General features: G+C 41.0%; 1 protein-coding gene across 4 annotated transcripts in view; it reads left to right on the forward strand.

Annotated features, from left to right (window-relative positions):
* USP22 (ubiquitin specific peptidase 22) overlaps positions 1 to 18,961 on the forward strand; it is an 89,454-nt gene that overhangs the window by 60,583 nt on the left and 9,910 nt on the right. For all 4 annotated transcript variants that reach the window (XM_063414811.1, XM_063414812.1, XM_063414813.1 and 1 more), the window contains 4 exons: positions 4,099 to 4,268; positions 10,784 to 10,931; positions 16,817 to 16,922; positions 18,698 to 18,856. In XM_063414811.1, the coding sequence (XP_063270881.1) occupies positions 4,099 to 4,268; positions 10,784 to 10,931; positions 16,817 to 16,922; positions 18,698 to 18,856 (583 nt within the window). The remainder of the gene's footprint in view (positions 1 to 4,098; positions 4,269 to 10,783; positions 10,932 to 16,816; positions 16,923 to 18,697; positions 18,857 to 18,961) is intronic.

An 18,961-nucleotide genomic window follows, 5' to 3' on the forward strand; every position in this document is an offset into this window, starting at 1 on the left:
TTTGGGTGTAGTTTTAGGTGCTAGGGCAATCCTCTCTTGAAATACTTTCAGAAAGATGCTCTTACATGTTGTTGCCAGTTCCTATTGGATGAACATGGGTTGAAGACCCAAAATTATTCTAGAAATCTTCGCTGCTCTGCCACACTGTTTGTTTCCAAGTGTGAGGTTGAACTGTCTTTAAATATTTCAGTGAGCTCTTCCTCAGCTTGCACTGACTTGTGACACCGTCTGATGGAGCTGCAGGGAAGCATCAACACCAGATGGGGGACTGGGGGTAGGGGACAAAGATGACTCTAAGGTGTTGACAGCCTGTGCTGCGTGTAGAAAGGATCACAGGCTGGCTGTGCTTCAGTGCATCTCAGTGATCTCCTGGTTCAATCACCAAGGTGCATTGTCCAGTAACTGCTGCTCTTCCTTCCAGAACCTTCATTCCATTAAATCCCACCTTTCTGCATGGGAACACTTGTTCAGACTGGTTTGTTTGCTGTCTTTCCAGTCCCAGCCCAAAGCCTGGGTTTAGAGGCAAACAGAACCTCCTCCATGAGGGCAAGATGGGGTTTTCTGTATTTTCTATTCATGTGCAGTCCTCTTATTTCCCTGCTTCCCCACCTCTAATAGCTGTAGAGTTACATTTCATGGAGAAGTGGAATTTCCTTATGTTGTCTTGGATTTTTCATCTCCCCTGCGTGGGTGGACTGGCAGAGCAGTGTTCTGGATCTCCCTGCATCCCAACAACCATTGTTGCCCAGTGTTGCAGATCTGCTTTGGGCACGGGAAGAACAGAACCTGTCCCTGGAAGAAGATGGAAGAACTGAAGCTGACAAAGGTAAGCCAGCCAGAACCCAGTCTTGAGACCAAATGTACAGAGAATTTCCCACATGGCTTTCTCTATGCTCAGGGCATTGCAAAAGTAGATTTCTTGCCTTTGCTTATGCCATGCCTGCCCAGCCTTTGGCAGAATGAGAGTAGTGCTGGTATTCCATGCATGATGATTAAAGGATATTTCCTTCTTTTATGATTATACCATACATGACAATTTTGTCATGACAGCAGCATTAATTTATTGCAATATTTACAATTGTATCAGGAAAGTTCAGAGCTAAAACTGCTTTCCTGTGAAGTGCATTTACCACAACAGCACACACCCATGTGTAGAAAATATTAACTATCTCACAGGTTGCCCTTGCTCATTTCAGAAACAATTCATAAGAAACAAAAATAAAGACAATGCTGTGAAGCACAGCAGAAGTTTGCAAAGTAGCAGAGCTTCATTATTAATGGAGGTTGGAGCCTGATGCCAATCCTTAGACTCTGACACTGTGCTCTGATTAGAGCCTGGTGGAGACCACTGTTGGTGCTCTAGCACAAGTGGACTGCTGCATGTGAGGTTTTGGCACATTATTTTTGTATTAATTTATGACCCACATGTTGCAATGCTTGATTGTTCCAGCAAAACGCTGCCAGTTATTAAAGGGGAGGGAATAGGTGTGGCAGGCACAAAGCTTTTACATTCTCAATATGTTATTGACCAGAGTGCTGTACAGGCTGTCATTTTTAGCTGTTTTTCTTTCCAACAAAACTCATTATTCCCCATAAAAGTTAAGCACAAGAGGATGTGGTGTCTGAGTTCTGTCAGCTCTTTAGTTTACCTACATCAAATTCTGATGGTTTTCAGTGTGCTGCAATTACTTACGCAGTACCTGAGCTATAGTTCCTCATACCTGTTTCATTTCAAACACCAGTTTAAGAGACTGTACAGAGCTGCAGTCATTGCTCCCACAAGGATAAGATTGATGTGTGCGCCTTTCCTTTTTCCCTTTTCAACTGAGTAAGTTCTCATGTTTTGCTACAAATCATTTTCTGATTTTTATTGGAGTTTGGAGTATTCACATTTCAGCCTTGTCTGTTTTGCAGGTTGCTTTGTCTTGGTTCATTCAAGTGAAGTCTCAGCACATGAATCACTCCTTTTAGATCCACGAAAAACTGACACCAAAGACCAAGCAAGCAGAGTAAACCAACAGCCTTCTGAGTTTGGTGCCTGTAACTGTGTCCTGGTGGCAACTTTGAGGAAGATTTGATTCTTGTGGTCACAGGGAAAGACGGTCCAGCCACAGGCATGTAATAAATGATGCTTAATAAATGATTCCAAAAAGCTGCCTTTATGTGTTTGCTTTTGTGACTGCTCTATTAGACACCAAAAAGTGCTAGGGGGAATCTCTAGATGTACTACTGGTTTTCCTCTAGTTTTTCTGTGCTGAACAGGCTGGCTTTGAAATCTGGTGCTAACCAGAGGGAGAAAGAGAGAGAGAGAGACTCTTCTGCTTCTCAAAATACCCTGCATGTCAGGGAGCCTTCCAGCCTCCTGTGAGCACAGCCTGTGATTTAAATATACCCAGTCAATTTGAAATGGCAGAAAACGAGGGGAGAGGTAAGCAAGAGGTACCAAAACGTTTCTCCACTTGCACAGCATGAACCCCCTCCTGTTGTGACATTGTTTGCAGAGACACAGACTGGGAATTGAAATAGGATTGTGGACCAAGCTGAAGCATCACACAGTATTTCAAGCTGCTCCAACAAATTAACTATTTAACACTCCACTAATGTTGTGCACACACTTATTGCCTCCCAGCATGAAAATCAAGCAAATAATTGCAACAAGCTTCTGCCCGGTAGAAGTCACTGTAATATAATGAGAAACTGTCCTGTGAGTAAACAGAAGGAACAGAGAAAGCTGTTGGAAGCAGGTCGATGTCACTTTAGATAGAGGAAAAAAATTAGGAGTTGTGTGTGTCAGTGCCTTGTGCTGCGGGTGCAGCTCAGGCTGGTGTGGTGCCGGCTCTCCTCGGTAACTGGACCACACCCCCTCCTGCTGCAGGATGCTAAAGAGCCCTTGGAGCACTATCTGCTGTACTGCACGGGAACTGCACCGCTTCTAATCACAGCACTGCCAGCTGAGAGGGTTTTCTCATCCCATGGAATGACAAGGAAATTCTTCGTTCTCTGTCCAGTAATCCTGTGTTTTCTTTCAATGTTTTTGTAGTAATCTGATTTTTATTGCAGAAGAGGACTATGTTAATTTTAAATCAATATCAGAATTGTATCTATTGGTGCATTTTATCTCGTTTCAAAGTAAGTGGGTGATTAAAAATAAGCATTCTTAGCTATCTGATGCTGTTCTCGTTTAGTGCTCCCGTATGGTGGTATTGTTAACGTTTTGGAAGAATACTCAAGGATTTGAGCATGTTTTTCTTCTCACTTAGACTTTGCAAATGACTGAAAAGCTTTCCCCACTCCCAACCTCTCTTCTGTTGTGCAACAAAAGAGCTTTCCTTTAAGCATCTTGGTTTCCAAGCACAAGGAATCGTCTCTGGGCATTACTGAACGTTTGACTTAAGGTGTGATGAATCCTCTTATGCCAAGTTGAATTTTTTGATGTATGCTGTAGATTAATGTTTAATTTACCTAAAATGAGTATGGAATTAGCGTTGTTCAGAGTTTCTTTTTTAAAGTTGTTCCGTTCAGATCTTGGGTTTTATACAAAATCTCCTAAGTCTGCACTGGATGTCACAGCCTGACTTGGTTTGTCAGGGCTGTTTCCTTTGCTGCCTGTCTCAGAAAGATGATGATTATAACAGTACAAAAGCTTCTTCTGGATTCATGACCTGTGTGGGGGAAAGCTTTTTAAACAACTTGAAAACTTGCTCGCTGATTTCTTTGAATGTATTGGTTTCTTACTGTACTGACTTATCAGTTGTTGTCATTGCACTTGGGTATCAATCTTGGGGAGGGACATGTTTTGGTGATGTGTGGCACAACAGCCTTTGCAAAATAATGGTATTGGTGTTGCTGAACTTTTAGCCTTCCTTATTTCTTAGAATTTCAGAAATCCTAGTGTAGTTCAGAAAGCTTCTGCAGCTTCTTGTGACTTGAGTACAGAAATACCAATAGCCTCCCTAAACCAGTATAAAACTGTATTTGGAGCTGTGCATGTAATACCATAAATCCATGGCAGTATTGTGAAAACTATATAAAAATGCAAATCTACCATTTTTTAACTTGATCATGCTTATGCACCCCTCCCCCTTTGTGTCTTTATAGGTCTACGAGGGCTAATCAATCTTGGGAACACATGTTTTATGAACTGTATTGTCCAGGCACTTACCCACACTCCACTGCTGCGAGATTTCTTCCTCTCTGACAGGCACAAATGTGAAATGCAAAGCCCCAGCTCATGTCTGGTCTGTGAAATGTCTACGCTCTTTCAGGAGGTGAGTGCTGTTTGCCACAAAGCATCACCTTGCCACAGATGCTGTTTCTTACCCCAAAAGGAATCGGGTTCTATTTGCAAATATAAAAGGAATGCAAGTCATGTTTCCCCTCAAAATGTAGTAAAACAAAGCAGTAAAGATTGAGACCTCGCTGTCAAAAATACCCAGCTGCTGAAAAGGAAACTAATGGCTTTTAAGTCCTGTTGTGAAGTCACCCTTGTTTAGGCAAAGCAGGTATTGGAAATAATTACAGTGCTGCCTGTTCTTCTGAGACTGATCTGGGAGTCCTTAGTCTTAAAGCTGAATCTGTGCTTTAATTAAAAGTGCAAGTTGTAACTGGAAAATATGTCATGAGCTCTTTGGGTGATAATGGGAGTGAGAATAAAGCAGTAGTATACATCCTTGTGGTTTAAGGGGCTGGATTATGTAGGTCTTTATGAATATTTTAAGGATCTCAATTCAGTGCTTGTTCACCGGCAGAAACATCTTTTCTGTCATCTCTTGTGTGCAGTAAGGGCCAGGAAGGAGGATAAAGAGAAGTGAATATGTTGCTACAGTTTGTATTTTCCCTGTACAAGCTGCACTTCTTTCCCTTTCCCACTCAGGAATCTGGCTTTGCAGTGTGTCTGATCTGTGCTGTGTGAGACAGGCACAGGCATTTCCTTAATAAATTGTCTTTATTAACTCTCTTAATTCCATATCAGTAATGTAAGGACTGTAGGTGGACATGGGCTCTTAATTTTAAGATGTCTTTCAAAACAAACCCAGTTCTGTGCCTTTCCCTCAGTGGTAGATCTGCTTTCTTGGTAAGTAAAATAAAACCAACCAAAAAATCAAGAAGAGCTGTAGTGTACGTGCTGTCATGGAGCATTTAAAATTGCTGGAGATGTCTGTACACAGAGCAGGTTTTCTGTGGATGTGCTGTCATGGAAGTTCATTCTGACAGGGACCAACCTAAAATAGCTTTACCTTTATCTTGTGATTTTCAATTTGATTTTACTCCTGTGCCTTTTTCACAAGAGATGAGTCTTTTTGGTCACTGCAGGTGAGTTAAACATATAAGGTAAAGCCCTTAGTTGTTCCAGTACAAAGTTGTTTTCTGCTCATACTCAAGACTTGTGGGGATTTGCAACATTTCACGCTGCTTATCAATCATTAGCTGTATGTTACATTTCTTACTTTTTGTTCTATTTTTCAATTGTTCCTGAGTCTGTCAGGAAAGGAGGTAAAAACAAAAGGCAGGCAGAGCAATAGGTAGCAGCTGTAGGATTATTGAAACCAGATGTGCAGTTAAGTGGGGAAATAGCACAATACCTAGATAAAAAATCAGTCATGGTATAGAAATACCAGTTTCTGTACACTGTTAATACAGAAACCTATTTTCTTATTTAAAAATAAGGAACTATTATATTCTTGATATCCTTGCATCAAATAGTAATATAAAGTCTTAAGCTGATGAACATCACTACACTCTACTAGCACATTTATTTAGCAATCCCTTGGGAAAGGGGAAATGAGTGTTACATTACAGATTGAGAGGCTGCAGGAAAGATCAAGACTCTCTAGGTAATGATTTTTGTTTCCATTTTTGTATGTGGAGCCCTGTTGATGGCTCAGGATGCCTTTTGCTCTACTGTGAGCATGGAACAAAGAACAGGCTGTTATCCAAAATGGAGCTTAAATGCAGCATTTGTGTTAGTTTCAATTGTAATCAAGTTTAATTTCATACACAACTTTGGGAAGCTCAGCCTTCATTTTCAAATCAAAATTCATGCCTACACTTGCATTAGTTCTATTAATTAAATGTTCTGCAACACGAGGGTGTATGGATGAGGGAACAGCCATATCTGTGACACCAGACTGTGCAGACAGCAACAGTCCCTGTCCTTATTTCACATTAAATACTGCAGCCATGTGCTGTGGGAGGACACAGAAAATGACTCAACCTCCTTGAAGTAGAACTGGAGCTTAATCCTCCTAAGCAAAGCTGTTGGGTCTGTAACCAACTCAGTATATTTTAACTCACAAGCAGTAAATACCTTACTGCCTCTGTCAACACCCATTGTGCAGTTCTGTTCCCAGTGAGTTTGAATTTCTTTGTATTCAGAATTAAAATGAAAATCTTGCATTTTTTGGAGCAGACTGGTTATGTTTCATGTCCCAGCTCTGTGCAGTGGTTCCAATGAAGATTCTGAGCAAAGGAAAGCAAACCAGGAGATCTCAGTGCTATGGTTAAGAATTCCTTTGTAATTGAATTACCAGGGAAACTTTGATTCAGGTTCTGTCTTGTTTCCACATAGCTTTCCCACTGGGATTAACTGGTGTGGTTATCCCAAATCATCTTACCCAGGGACAAACAATCAGGGCAAGGGTTCATTTCATCTGCCCTCCACCCTTCTTTTCTGAAGGTGTGATCTTAGGCAAATGGAATGCCAGGGGATCTGCTGAGTGCCTGAGCGGGAGCTCTCCAGGAGAAAGAGCAAGACTGTTTGGAACATTAAATAAAACTTACTGTATATAAATAAGCAAGTTTTGCCCTTTTGCCTCTTAAACAGAAGCTACCCATCCCACTTGTGTTTTGTTTAAGTTTGTGTAGTTGTATAGGTTGAGTGATTTCTCTGTGATAAATAGGAACCTACAAAGTTCTTCCACCTTGAAGTAGGTTGGAGGGGAGTAATCAAATGGCTCTCAGGACTGAAGTGGTTTTTTCCTGGTAGCTTTTCTGGCAGACACACCAAGCATTGAGCTCAGTTTGTTTTAAAAATATCTGACTGCATCAATTAACATTCTCATTTGTGCTACATGAAACTCATTTCTCAATAGAATAATGACATGTCTTACACTGAATAAGAAAAGGAATGAAAAGGATCTGAGAGTAACAGATAGTGGTGAAGTTGGACAGAGGGAAGATAGAACACACAGAATCCCATTGAGCCTTTTGACTGAAAGGGTTGGTGCACTCCTTTTTACCTACTGATGTTTGTGTTGTAGTTTTGCTTCCCCAATGAAAATGAATTTCAGGATGGTCCACACCCTGAGGTTCATCCAGATCCTTTCCAGAATGACCACTCAGGAAGGCAGGATTAGGAGATCTGTGCCTCATGTGCTCTGTGACCGGAAAAGTAAAAATACCTGGGAGTAGAGCAGAATGCAGTGCATCCACTCAGAGATGGAAGGAACAAACCCTTCTTTTTCCCATCATTACTCATCCTGGAGAGCCTTTCACAGTGCACAGCACAAGCACGGGAAGAGTTGAGAAGGGAGGACCAAGAGGGAAAAGGAGGAGATGATTTATGGCTTTGAGATCCAAAGATGCTACTGTTGAGGTGACTTATGTATAAAATAAGTTACAACAAAGGTACAAGAGAAGGGAAAAAATGCAGTTAAGGCTCTTTACATAGACAGAAGGCTTGCATTTTGTCATGGAAAATACAGAATTTGTGCTGATTTAGTAAAACCTTTTCCCTGAAATAAGTTTCGAACATAAAGAGTTCATGCGAGCAAAAAGTATTTTGTGATTCTTTGGACCCTTGTTCTTTGGGAAACCTCCAGAAGGTGTTCTCCTGCATGTGTCCCATGTGCTGCCCAGTCCTTTCATCCATTGTTAATTGCCAGAAAATTTGAAGTCTTTACTGAGAACCAACTTCCAAGAGGAGTTTTTGACTTCTCAAATTGGACTTGAACCTAGTACAGGATTTCTGCCTATAAACTTATAATTACAGAGCTCAGAGACTGTTTAGTGGATACATTTGCAGGATAAATCAAATTTATCTGTTTATTCACATAATGGAGAAACTTCTGTGCATGTTTTTAGCAGGAGGAGGAGAAAGAAGTACAGATGTGTACAGTGGGGTCTTGTTTTGTTTTAAGACCTCACTGGTGTCTGTATCTTTGGTAACAATAATGCAAATTGCAAAGGCTATAGTCTTCTAAATCCCCCACAGATTCTTTCTAGAATACAGCAGCAAGTGTTTTAAGTGGAAAAGCAAAATTACTTTTACTTGGGCTGTGTGTAAGAATGGAGGCTTTGAATCCTGGTTGGTTTGTTCCTTTCTCCCCCTGCTCCCTTTCTGTTTCCTGGAACAACAATTAAGCAGTGTATTACCCAGCACTTTGAAATTGCTCAAACTAGTTTTCTCCAATAAAAACAACTGATACTGCTGAATTGAAAACAAATTTAAACAGAAAAAAAGGTTTAAATTATGTTTGGAACAGTTGTGCCATTGAGGTATTTTAAAGGTGACTTACAAATACATCATTGGTTATGTTTGCACACTTCAGTTGGAAGATTGGAATAAGACTTTACACGGACTCTTTTCCTTTTTGTGGATTGGAACAGCTCTGATAGGCTGCTCTTCCCAGCAGCAAGGAAATGACTGAGATGGGATGGATGTTTTATACATTCCAGTTAAAATATTGTTATTGAATGTGCTCAGATTCTTTGTTTTATTTAATATTTATTCGAGCAGTGAAGCTTTTCCCCCACCCCACATTCTTACCAGGCGAGTTTTTATTTTTTTGTGAGATAATAATTGCTAAAGCTTCATGTCAGGTCCTTCTCATCCTACTGAGGCAGCAGAGAAATCTGCTGGCAGCTCTTGTGTCTGCAGTGGAGTAATTACATGGAGTGCTGGTGGTTAAAATGACCGGAGAGCTCTGGGACTAATTGTAAGGAGTGACAGAACAGGGAAGTTTTATTGCTGCACTTCCCTGAATTATGTTGAGCAGCAGCTGCGTCAGCAGATTTCAATTACCACGCTCCTGCTCCAGCCCCTCGGTGTCATCCTGGCATCAGAGTTAACTATTGATCTTTGTATTTATTGGGAGCATTTTGTGGTGTTTGGCTGCAGAGGTGCAGGGTCTTGTTTGGGAAAAGCAGAGCTTGTGAGGAAGAAATTTCTGTGGGAGGAAATACACTAAAACCATGTAGAAAACCCTACCAATATGAGGACTAGGTGAAGATTGTGCTGCCTTTTGCCAACCTGTCTGTTAAAATACATTGTTTTCTCTCAGCAGGTTTGTAGCACAGTGCCTGTGCTTGGACTTACATAAAATGCTCAGAGACTGTGCAGGGAGGAGCTCAGGGCTGGGGAAGGAAGCTCACTTTTCCAATGAGGATGAGAATTACATACTGCTGGGGGTTTAAAGCTTGTTTCTGTTCTGTGTATTTGCCACTTACTGTCTTCTGTTTGGGAAGAATAACTGAAAAGGAACTGCCATGGATTTGATAGGATCTTGGGAAAACATAATTGTGGTGTTGCAGGCAGCATTTACTGGCAGATACCTTTGCCAAAGGTGAGGGAAGGCAAAATGACTCACAAATGTTCACTTATTAAAAATAAAATGTTACTCTGTCAAGTGAATAAGCTCTTTGGGGGCTTTTTTCACTCCTGCAGGGACACCACAACATCCCTGCTTTGCTTTTGGAACTGTGCAGGGATAAGGGAAGGGCTCAAACCCAGGGAAACAAAGACCTTTAGCATGGGTGCTTCTTTGGCATGTTTTTTGGAGTGGGTTGGTTGTTTTTGGTTTTTTGTTTGTTTGGGTTATTCAAGTGGGACCTGGCTGGTTTTTAATTAAAAAAAGTTTCTGTGGGCAGTGTCCTCCTGCCCTGTGCTGATCTCCCTCCTCAGCTGTGTCACCCCCAGCAGCAGCAGCGTTTCACATCAGCCTGTGCTGACTGAATAATTCATCTGTGCACTCTCTAATGTGTTTCTGGCAAAATCACCTGGGGCAGTTTTAGTCACTCTGGAGCCAGCTCATCAGATTTGGACTGAAGCAGATGAAGGAGCAGATGCAGGAGCTGGTCCAGCACCAGATTCCCAGGCAGGGACACCCTGCTGGAGCAGTGATGGCAGCTGGCTTCGGGGGATGCTGGCTGAATGGGGACCTTCAGCTCTGCAAACAGCTGCCTCAATAAAGTTGTTTTTAAAGCCTTTTACAGTGAAAGGCCAGGACTGGCATGAGGCTGCTGCCCTGTTTGGAAATTTTTCCATAAAATTGGACTGTGCACAGCATTTGGATGCAGAGCTGCCGTGGGTCAGGGATTGGCTCACAGTCAGCATCTAATATTCTCATCTTCAGTGTTTGTTCTGATATGGGGGGGCATTTCATTCACATAATTTGTGAATGAAATTGCTGATCCTTTTGAAATGCAGGATTTTTTTCCCTTTCTTTCCTCCCCAGGCTATTTTAATAAAAGCCAGTGGTATCAGTAAGCAAATTGTGAGTGATGTTTATGTCTGTCTACCCCACTCCCTGCACCCCCACATTTTTCAGGCTAATCCATCACAAATTGATGGAATTTCAGGGGAGAAAACTGAGCTGCTCAGTTCCGAGATCACTTCTCCAGTAGTCTGTGACAAAAGCTGTCTGTCTCCTTTATTATTAAGGCCATCAGAATTAAACGGTTTAAATTGATTTAACTAATTGCGCTCATTTAACTTTTTAATACTGCAATGCACCGAGGCTGTGTAAGTTGTTAACAGTCGTGTCCTTCTCTTTGCTTTGAGCAGTTTTACTCTGGGCACCGATCTCCTCACATTCCATATAGGTTATTGCACCTGGTATGGACTCACGCACGGCATTTAGCAGGGTACGAGCAACAAGATGCACACGAGTTCCTCATTGCTGCATTAGATGTGCTGCACAGACACTGCAAAGGTAAGGCTTGTCCCGAGGCTCCAGTCAACAAGGATTATTGCATCAAAAAAGAGGTAGAACCTGCTCTTCTCAAGTCTAGTGCCAGTACAGCACTCTTAGCAAATTACTTTGAAAATATTTGGTAGACTTAAAAATATTTTTAGCTAAATAAACCATTCCCGCTGTCAAAAAGTACCAAGAGTTAGAGGCAGACAAGCCTGTACATTGGTTTGAATCACCATCATGATGTTCTCTTATTGGTTGTGAGTCACTGTCTTTTCTTTTAAATTGCCATTTTAATTCTATTTATACTTGAAGTAGTTAGAACTCTTACTCAGTGTGTCATGGGATTGATGCAAATAACATAGGGGAGAGGTTATGTCTTAATAATTAATACTATTATTCTGCTTAAATATGATTCTACTGTATTTCTGATACCAAATTGCTTACAGAAATGTGAATAAAAGCAATGGGTGGCTATGGTATCTTGTTTCATTAGTCTGTATAGAACAATGTGTAATTGTACAATACAATAAAAATAATCAGTGCCATGCTTTTTGATATCAAATATCTAAGTCTTGATTTTGTAACATCATATGAAATTGTGTATTATCTGTTAGCTAGCTGAACTCAAACTGAACTGAAAATTTCCCAATCTGCCAATGTTTGTTCTAGCTTGATTCACTTACTGCAGCAGCAAAATTTTTACTGTTCCTCCAAGAGAAAGGTAGTGGGGTTGATACTAACAGAATAAACAAAAAGTCCTTAGTTACCAAAAAGAAGATACAAGCACTCAACTTTGCTCAAATGCTCTTAGGAAAAAGCACTTAGGGTTTAGATTTTTGGCTTATCAGAGGACTATCAAAGGGAAGGCTGCTGCTGCTTCTCTGAACCATTGTGAGTCTTGCTTTTATCTCTGAGGTAGCCCTGCATGGCAGCACATGGACTTGTTCACATCCATAATCCTCCAAAAGAATCTTCTCCAAAAAAAGTATTCCTAAGGACAGGACTTCACAGAGCAGTTCCTTTGTAGTTATTAATATCTGTCATTTGACAACCACTAACTGGATTTCAATAATCCAAATTCAGCTGGTGTGGACATCCAGTAGGGAACAAAATCTACCCAAATATTGACTTCTCACTTCTTAAGACTGAATAAATTCAGCTGCAAACAGAAGCACTCCTTTGTTCCTGGTAAATTTCTGAACCACTGATCTAACAAATCTTGAAGCTTTTTTCATCATCTCTGATATAAGATGTTCATATTCCACACATCTTCATTAATTAATGAAGTAGTATTTGTGTCTCGGAATTATAAAGAGAAAAACTTGCAACAATAAAGGTCCCTGAGCTCTTCTCAAACTGATAAAGAATCTGAAAAGATTTAGAAAAAAGATGTGGTTTGACTTTAAATGAAGACTCTCTCTAACATATCTTCCTTGACATCTCTGCAGCCAGGTTCTCAAATTTCTGTTTCTGAAGAACTAGAGAGGCTTTTACTAAGTCATAGTAAATAATCTGTACCACATCAAGGTAATTTAAAATAAGTGGTTGAGCAGTTGTGTGGGAACCAAACAAGTTAATGTAAACCAGAATTTCAAGTATAGTCATGCAAAACCACATTTGGAACAAACTAGTTTTCAATGTAATGAGAAAGTTTTCCCATTTGTGTATCCACACAGACACACTTGCATGTGAAGTGTGCAGATGTAAAAATATTATTACTAATAGTGAGAATATGCCCTACAGCTACAATAAGCAAATAATACCTCCCCTGCCAATATTAAATATTTATTTTAATGAACGAAAAGAGCTTTTAAAGCTTCCAGTCAATAGTAATGAAGTTTTAAAATTAACACACAGTGAAATAAAATGAAGTCATGGGGGAAATTTTGCTCTAGTTTTTGGACATTATTCATGATAGCCAAGGCTTCAGGCACCAAAGTAAGTGAAAGTGTTCCTTATGTATAAATATCCAGTGATGTTTGTTTGGCTGTCATTAGTCATTTATCCCTTTTCCATTCCATGTACTCAGCTGTCTAGGAAGTGTCTTAATGCAAGTGAAGACAAAGCTGTGAATATTTGTTGTTGATCTGTCACTACCTAAATTAAGAAAGATTCGTGATTTTGACCTCCATGTAAAGATAAGTTTTGTAATCCTGTAACTGCCCTGAGATGATTGTGTGGGCAGGCTGGCCCAGGTAATTTTGTTTTGATTGGGTTGGTGTTTTAAATGCTGGTTGAATCTATACTTTGTTTTAGTGGCATCTGTGGAGTTTTGGAAGCCCAGGGTATCTGCCTGATCTGTCTGAGGTGTGCTGTCACTGTTGGGTTGAGCTGTGCATATTCTGAACCCTCAGTAGGGCTCCTCTGTGCTGCTGGAGTAATAGAAAATATTGCTGAATAAAAGGGGTCGAGTGTGTCTTGCCTGTGCATCACTTTTTCATTTCAACAGCTGGAGGCAGGTGATCTAACTGGAAAGTAGTATTTTGGTGGAAAAAATAATATAAATAGTCTGTATTTCTGCCCAGCCTGTAAAGCATTAAGTCAGCTTTTAGTCAACATGACAGATGCATCTTTATCCCCAGTGCTCTTGGATAAATTCAGGGTTCTAATTCTGCAAACTCCCACTCAGTGAGGTTCCAATCATGCAGACACTTTTTAGTTCCCCACCTTTGTCTCAGAGGTCTTCAAGCTTGGGGAAACTCAGACCAGAATTAATGTTCTCTTAAAAGGATCAAGTCAAAACTCCTTGTTCTGTCCAGTGACATCAGTGGCTGTGGGGTTTCTGTACTCACTGTGGCAGAGATGGGCACTGGTACACAGAGGTTCAAAAAGCAAGATAAAAAATAAAAGTAATCCTGTGTTTTATCTCAATCTTTATTCAGTAGTCTAAAAAAGGGAGACTAGTACTTTAAAGCTGATTATTCCTCACTTATTTGGATTTCTTGAAGCATTTTGCATTCACCTTTCACAAGGGGTGCTGCAAAACAAATCTGAAGCCAGAAAAAGAATGGTGTGCTGAGATTTGGGAGGAAAACACTGCCCTGCTCTGAATTCTGTATGATATTCTTAGTAATTGATAGAGCATATGCTTGTAAAACGTGTCATCTGCTCTGATCCGTATAGATTTCTGTGTACACTGCTTTGTCAGAAATAACAAGCACTTGTTCAGAACACCAGGGACCAAAGCAAAGCAGAAATATTAACATTAATGTCTTGTTTTGATAAACACCCCTTTTAAAATCTGACAGTTCTTGACTTCCCTTTTCTCACCTAAAATACAGAATGGAAGATTGAGGCAAAACTTGTATTTTTATATCAAAAGCAAAAGCAATCTAAAAATGTTGTCTGTAGCTGTTTTTACTGTTGCTGTGTATTATTTACCTTTAGTGGTATATTAAATGCCTAATTTGAACACAGATTAACATGCTTAGTTCTTGCACAGACACAGTAGTAACCTGTGTGGGGTTTTTTGAGAGTTGCATTTAATTTGAGTCTAAACTCCTAAACTCAATTTTCAGCCGTTCTCATAATAATTAACATGTACATTGACGTATTTTTAAATTTGCTTTTAGTCTTATGCTGACCATTCTTAGAAGCTGCTGATTTCCCTGGACTGGATTTAAACTCCGAAAAAATACCTGAAATTAAAACCTCATTTGGGAGACAGAAATGTTGAAGGGAACCTTAACTTGAGCACAACAATCTAGCAGCTTCTAGTTCTCAGCTGCATAATATAGCTCCCCTCAGCATCTGTTCCGTATTGACAAGTGTGTGTAGGTGGTAATCTTACTCTTTTTTCCCTCCTCTCTAACCAAATGTCATGGGAAATAATGTTGAGTGGGTAATGCCCTTCTGTTTTGCTGGGAACAAGCTTGCAGGATATTCATTTGAGCCCCTCTCATCACTGATCCTAATTGACTTGTCTAATTGAAAAGGGAGAGCTCAGTGCTCCCTGGAGGAGGAGATGACTCTGCTGGAGGTGTCCAGCTGGGGTGGTGCCTGTGGCCCAGGGAAAAGCTCTCAGTGCTGCTTTTCTCCTTCTGCCCCCTCCAAACAAAGCAGAGACAATGCTTGAAATGGGGAGATTACCAGGATATGTGGATTCTTTAAAAAGGAAAACTGGAGTTTTAACTAAAACCCAGTTAATTCTGTTTGGATTTTTGTTTTTCTTTAATGCTTGTGAATAAGTGAAGCTTTTTCTGTAGGTGAAGGATGCCTTGCACAGTCTCTATCCTGTATGCCCTCTTCATTAGCTTAGCATAATTGAGCCCTTTAAAAGCTCTTAAGTTCAGTAAGATTTAGCTGAAATTCCCATCAAGAAATGCCTTAGACCGGGTGTGATAACCCCCAGCTTGAACCTCGTACACTTCAAATCTAATTTTAGAGCATTTTCTTCAAGAGTCTTTTTAAGGAAACAATGTGCTATTCTTGGCAATTCAGACAAAAGTTTCTAAAGCCTAAATCCGACAGCTGAGGGAGAACTTTCCCGAGGCATTTAGAATCTAATTAACTCAAGTGGCCCATTGCAGCTTAGTAGGTATCACCTATGACTGCTTTTTCACACTTAGTATCTGGTGGAACCTTTGCCAGATTATTATATAATGCTTTTCAACATAATTCTAAAGCTTCCTTGGAAAAAAAAGAATATAATTCTATCTATTCCTGCTACAAGAAAACTCCAGTTAGAGCACCTTAGACACAAGAAAATGGTCTATTGCCCTACTTTTAGAAACTCTTTATTTCTTCAGATGGATTTTTGGACATTCTTGAGTAGAAAATAATTGGAATTGAGAAATAGCTGAGATTTGAGGAGTATTTCAATCTTAGCATTTCACTTGCAGAAATCAAATACTTCCCAGTAAGTTAAATACACTGGGAAACCTGTCCAAACTTAGTTCTGTTGTAGCAGTTGCTGTTGAAGGAGATGGGAAAACATCTCGAGATGTATCTTAAAAAATAATTAGTTTATGATGTGCAGTAGTTGTTGTGTGCATCTCTGATGGCAAAGCAAGAGCAGGTGCATCTGTCCTACCCAAGGAAAATAAGCAGTGGACAGTGTGGACATCCAAGGTGAAGGGTTGCATTCACCTGTGGGGAATGCAGGGAGAAGGCTTTGAAGCTGAGAACTGTGTGAAGAAGTGTTTGGTTATTTAATACTCTGGTTATTGTGAGAAGGCTGAATTGGCCTAATCTCAGCACTCAAGTTCTAAAAATGACACTTTACTGCTGGGACCTGCAGTGACAGTGTGTGATGCCTGAAAGATGGGAATGTGTTCACTGAGCCCCTGGGGCACTCAGAGGATTGCTGTGCCTCTGGAGAAGCTGGAGGAGGACACAGCATCACCTCCTCATTTCAGATAAGGACGTCTTTCATTTTCCCAGCGATTAAAACCTGCATGGAAGGTGCATATTGATGTTGAAAGGCTGGGGATAAGTGGCTCTTAACAAACCTTCTTCCCTCACTCTACCCACAGAAGTTGACTGGCATAGAAGTAAAAAGTAGCATTTGCTGAAGTTTCTTCTCTCTGTGAAGTTTAAATACTGATTTTCATGAGCCACCTTGGCGACTCATTTGTCTTAGGAGCTGATCTTTATGCCAGGCAGTGCAAAGCAAACCTCTGTAAAGGGAGATACCCTGAGCAAGGGTTTGGCTAAGAGCTGCTGTGGCTTAAAGCTTCACCTCTAGTTGCCTTCTGATTATCTTCTACATTTTTCAAGGAGTTCCCATCTTGTTTCCCATCATGTTTCTTCAATGCAAACTTTTGCAGGGTTCTGTATTATCCTTGTGAACTTGCAGTATAAATTTTAGTTAGAAAGAGTTACTGGAGACACAGTCCAAGACAAATCACTGTTCCCTCAGAGGATTTTTGACTTCTGAGCCTGTGTTTGCATTCCTGCAGGTGATGATAATGGGAAGAAGGCCAACAACCCCAACCACTGTAACTGCATCATAGACCAAATCTTCACAGGCGGACTGCAGTCGGATGTTACCTGTCAAGTCTGCCAGTAAGTCACTTTATCCTGGGCTCTGATTGGAATCTGCACCCCCTTTCCTCTCCTGAATACCCATAAATACCAGCAAAACTCCAGAAAAACAAGAACTGTGGAAGTGCAGCACCAGGAGGCACCTGCACAGCTTTCCCAGAGAAGCTGTGGCTGCCCCATCCCTGGGAGTGTTCAGTGCAAGGCTGGGTGAAGCTCTGAGCAGCCTTGTCTGGTGGAAGGTGTCCCTGCCCATGGCAAGGGCTGGCATGAGATGATGTTTAAGGTCTCTTCCAACCAAACCATGCTGGGATTCTATAATTCTGTCAGCTAAATGCAATCCATTACCTGTTAACTGTCACACACCTAAAAAGCTGCCTGGAAAGCACCACAGGCTTATGCACATAAACATTTTGTTAGTCTGGAAAAGGGGGTTGTTTTCCAAGATCATAAAGAAAGACTTCCAAGATCTCTTTGAATTTCAAAATACATAATTGCAACTACATTTGAAGAAAATTGTGATAGCGAACCACATTTTCCTTTGGTCAGGAGCTTCATGTATCATCAGGAGAGGTTTCAAAGAGGCTGATGCCTAATGTAATCTCAGGTACCAGAAAAAAAGCCTTTAGAAGAGCTTGGAAAAAGGTATTTATTGTTCTACTCTGTACTGGAACAAGCTGACTTCTCTTTGGAGATGTTTGGTGTTGCCATAGTGCAGAAGTCAGAGTTCTTGTTTTTTGTTCTGCCTTGCATTCTTGCTGTCCTGCACATGGGCTGGGCTTGTTTAAATCTGCTTTTATTCTCAGTTTCCTGGAGGGATTTGCAGAAGATTTACTGTAAGGAAAACATAGGAAATTTTGTTCTTTGCCTGGTAGGGCCACAGAATCCTTATGTAGTAATGCAAAGCTTGATTTGTTAGGACACAATATTAACATTGATGAAACTTTGACAGAAGAAGTTTTTTGAAAATTAACAACTTTTGCACAAATGAAGCAGGGGAAGAAGGTAGAATATTGAAGGCTTAATGAGATTGCAGAGTGAAAGATACTAGTTTTAAGGGAGGAGAACTCAAAAAATAAACATAGCAAGGAGCTTAGACCCCTGAAGTTCTCTTTAAATGTGGATGCTGGACGAAAAGATTTGAGTCAATAGCACTTAAAATTTTGAGCAGCTTTTTCTACAGTCTGGCTCTTGGCTTATCTTCAGCTGTCTTCAGACAGCTCTGATGGAGAACACGAGCCGCTACTTGGTGTAGTTGTTCTTTGGCCTCTCAAATCCCAAAGGCTTTAGGAGATGGTGAGAGGAACTGCAAAGCTGAATTCAGTGCAGTGCTGGACAGCAAAAGTATTTTAAAAGCCTTCTCTTTTTTGAGGTAGGCTCAAGCATCATCTTCCACGTCTTGAGCAGACAAGACCAGCTTCTAAACTAGTTGGATGGCACGTAGGTGTTGTTGCAGATGTTAACTGGTTTATACTGGTCAGCAGTGCCTCTGTCTCAGAGCAGCTCTGCTTTGAGTCTCAGGGCTCCAGTGAGTGGGAGAATGTCTTCAGCACTTTTATTTTGCATTTAGTACATCAGGTACATTTCCCCAAACACAGGGCTTTTAAATAAGCAGGGGAACAATCAGTTGTGGGACAACACTGGAGCTGCTCTATTTTCTGTCATCTCTGAGTGCCCTCTAGGGGTGATGGAGATCCCAAAGCCCTTAAAATTAAATACCTGCAGTGCCCCCCAAAGCGAGAGAGAAACCCTTCCTTTGGCTCCCTTTAAAGGCGTGTGGAACCCTTCTCTCCCCACAGTGGCGTTTCCACGACGATAGACCCGTTCTGGGACATCAGTCTGGATCTGCCAGGCTCTTCCACCCCGTTCTGGCCGCTGAGTCCGGGCAGCGACGGCAGCGTGGTGAACGGGGAGAGCCACGTGTCGGGCACCACCACCCTCACAGACTGCTTGAGAAGGTATGGCCTGCACAGACACAGCCTGGGGAATGGGGCTTCATCTTCTTCTCCAGTGGCTCTGAACTCCGGGATAAAGCCATGCTGTGGCACAGCTCTGTCCCCAAG

This window comes from Prinia subflava, chromosome 17, assembly GCF_021018805.1.
Source record: "Prinia subflava isolate CZ2003 ecotype Zambia chromosome 17, Cam_Psub_1.2, whole genome shotgun sequence".
NCBI lineage: Eukaryota > Metazoa > Chordata > Aves > Passeriformes > Cisticolidae > Prinia > Prinia subflava.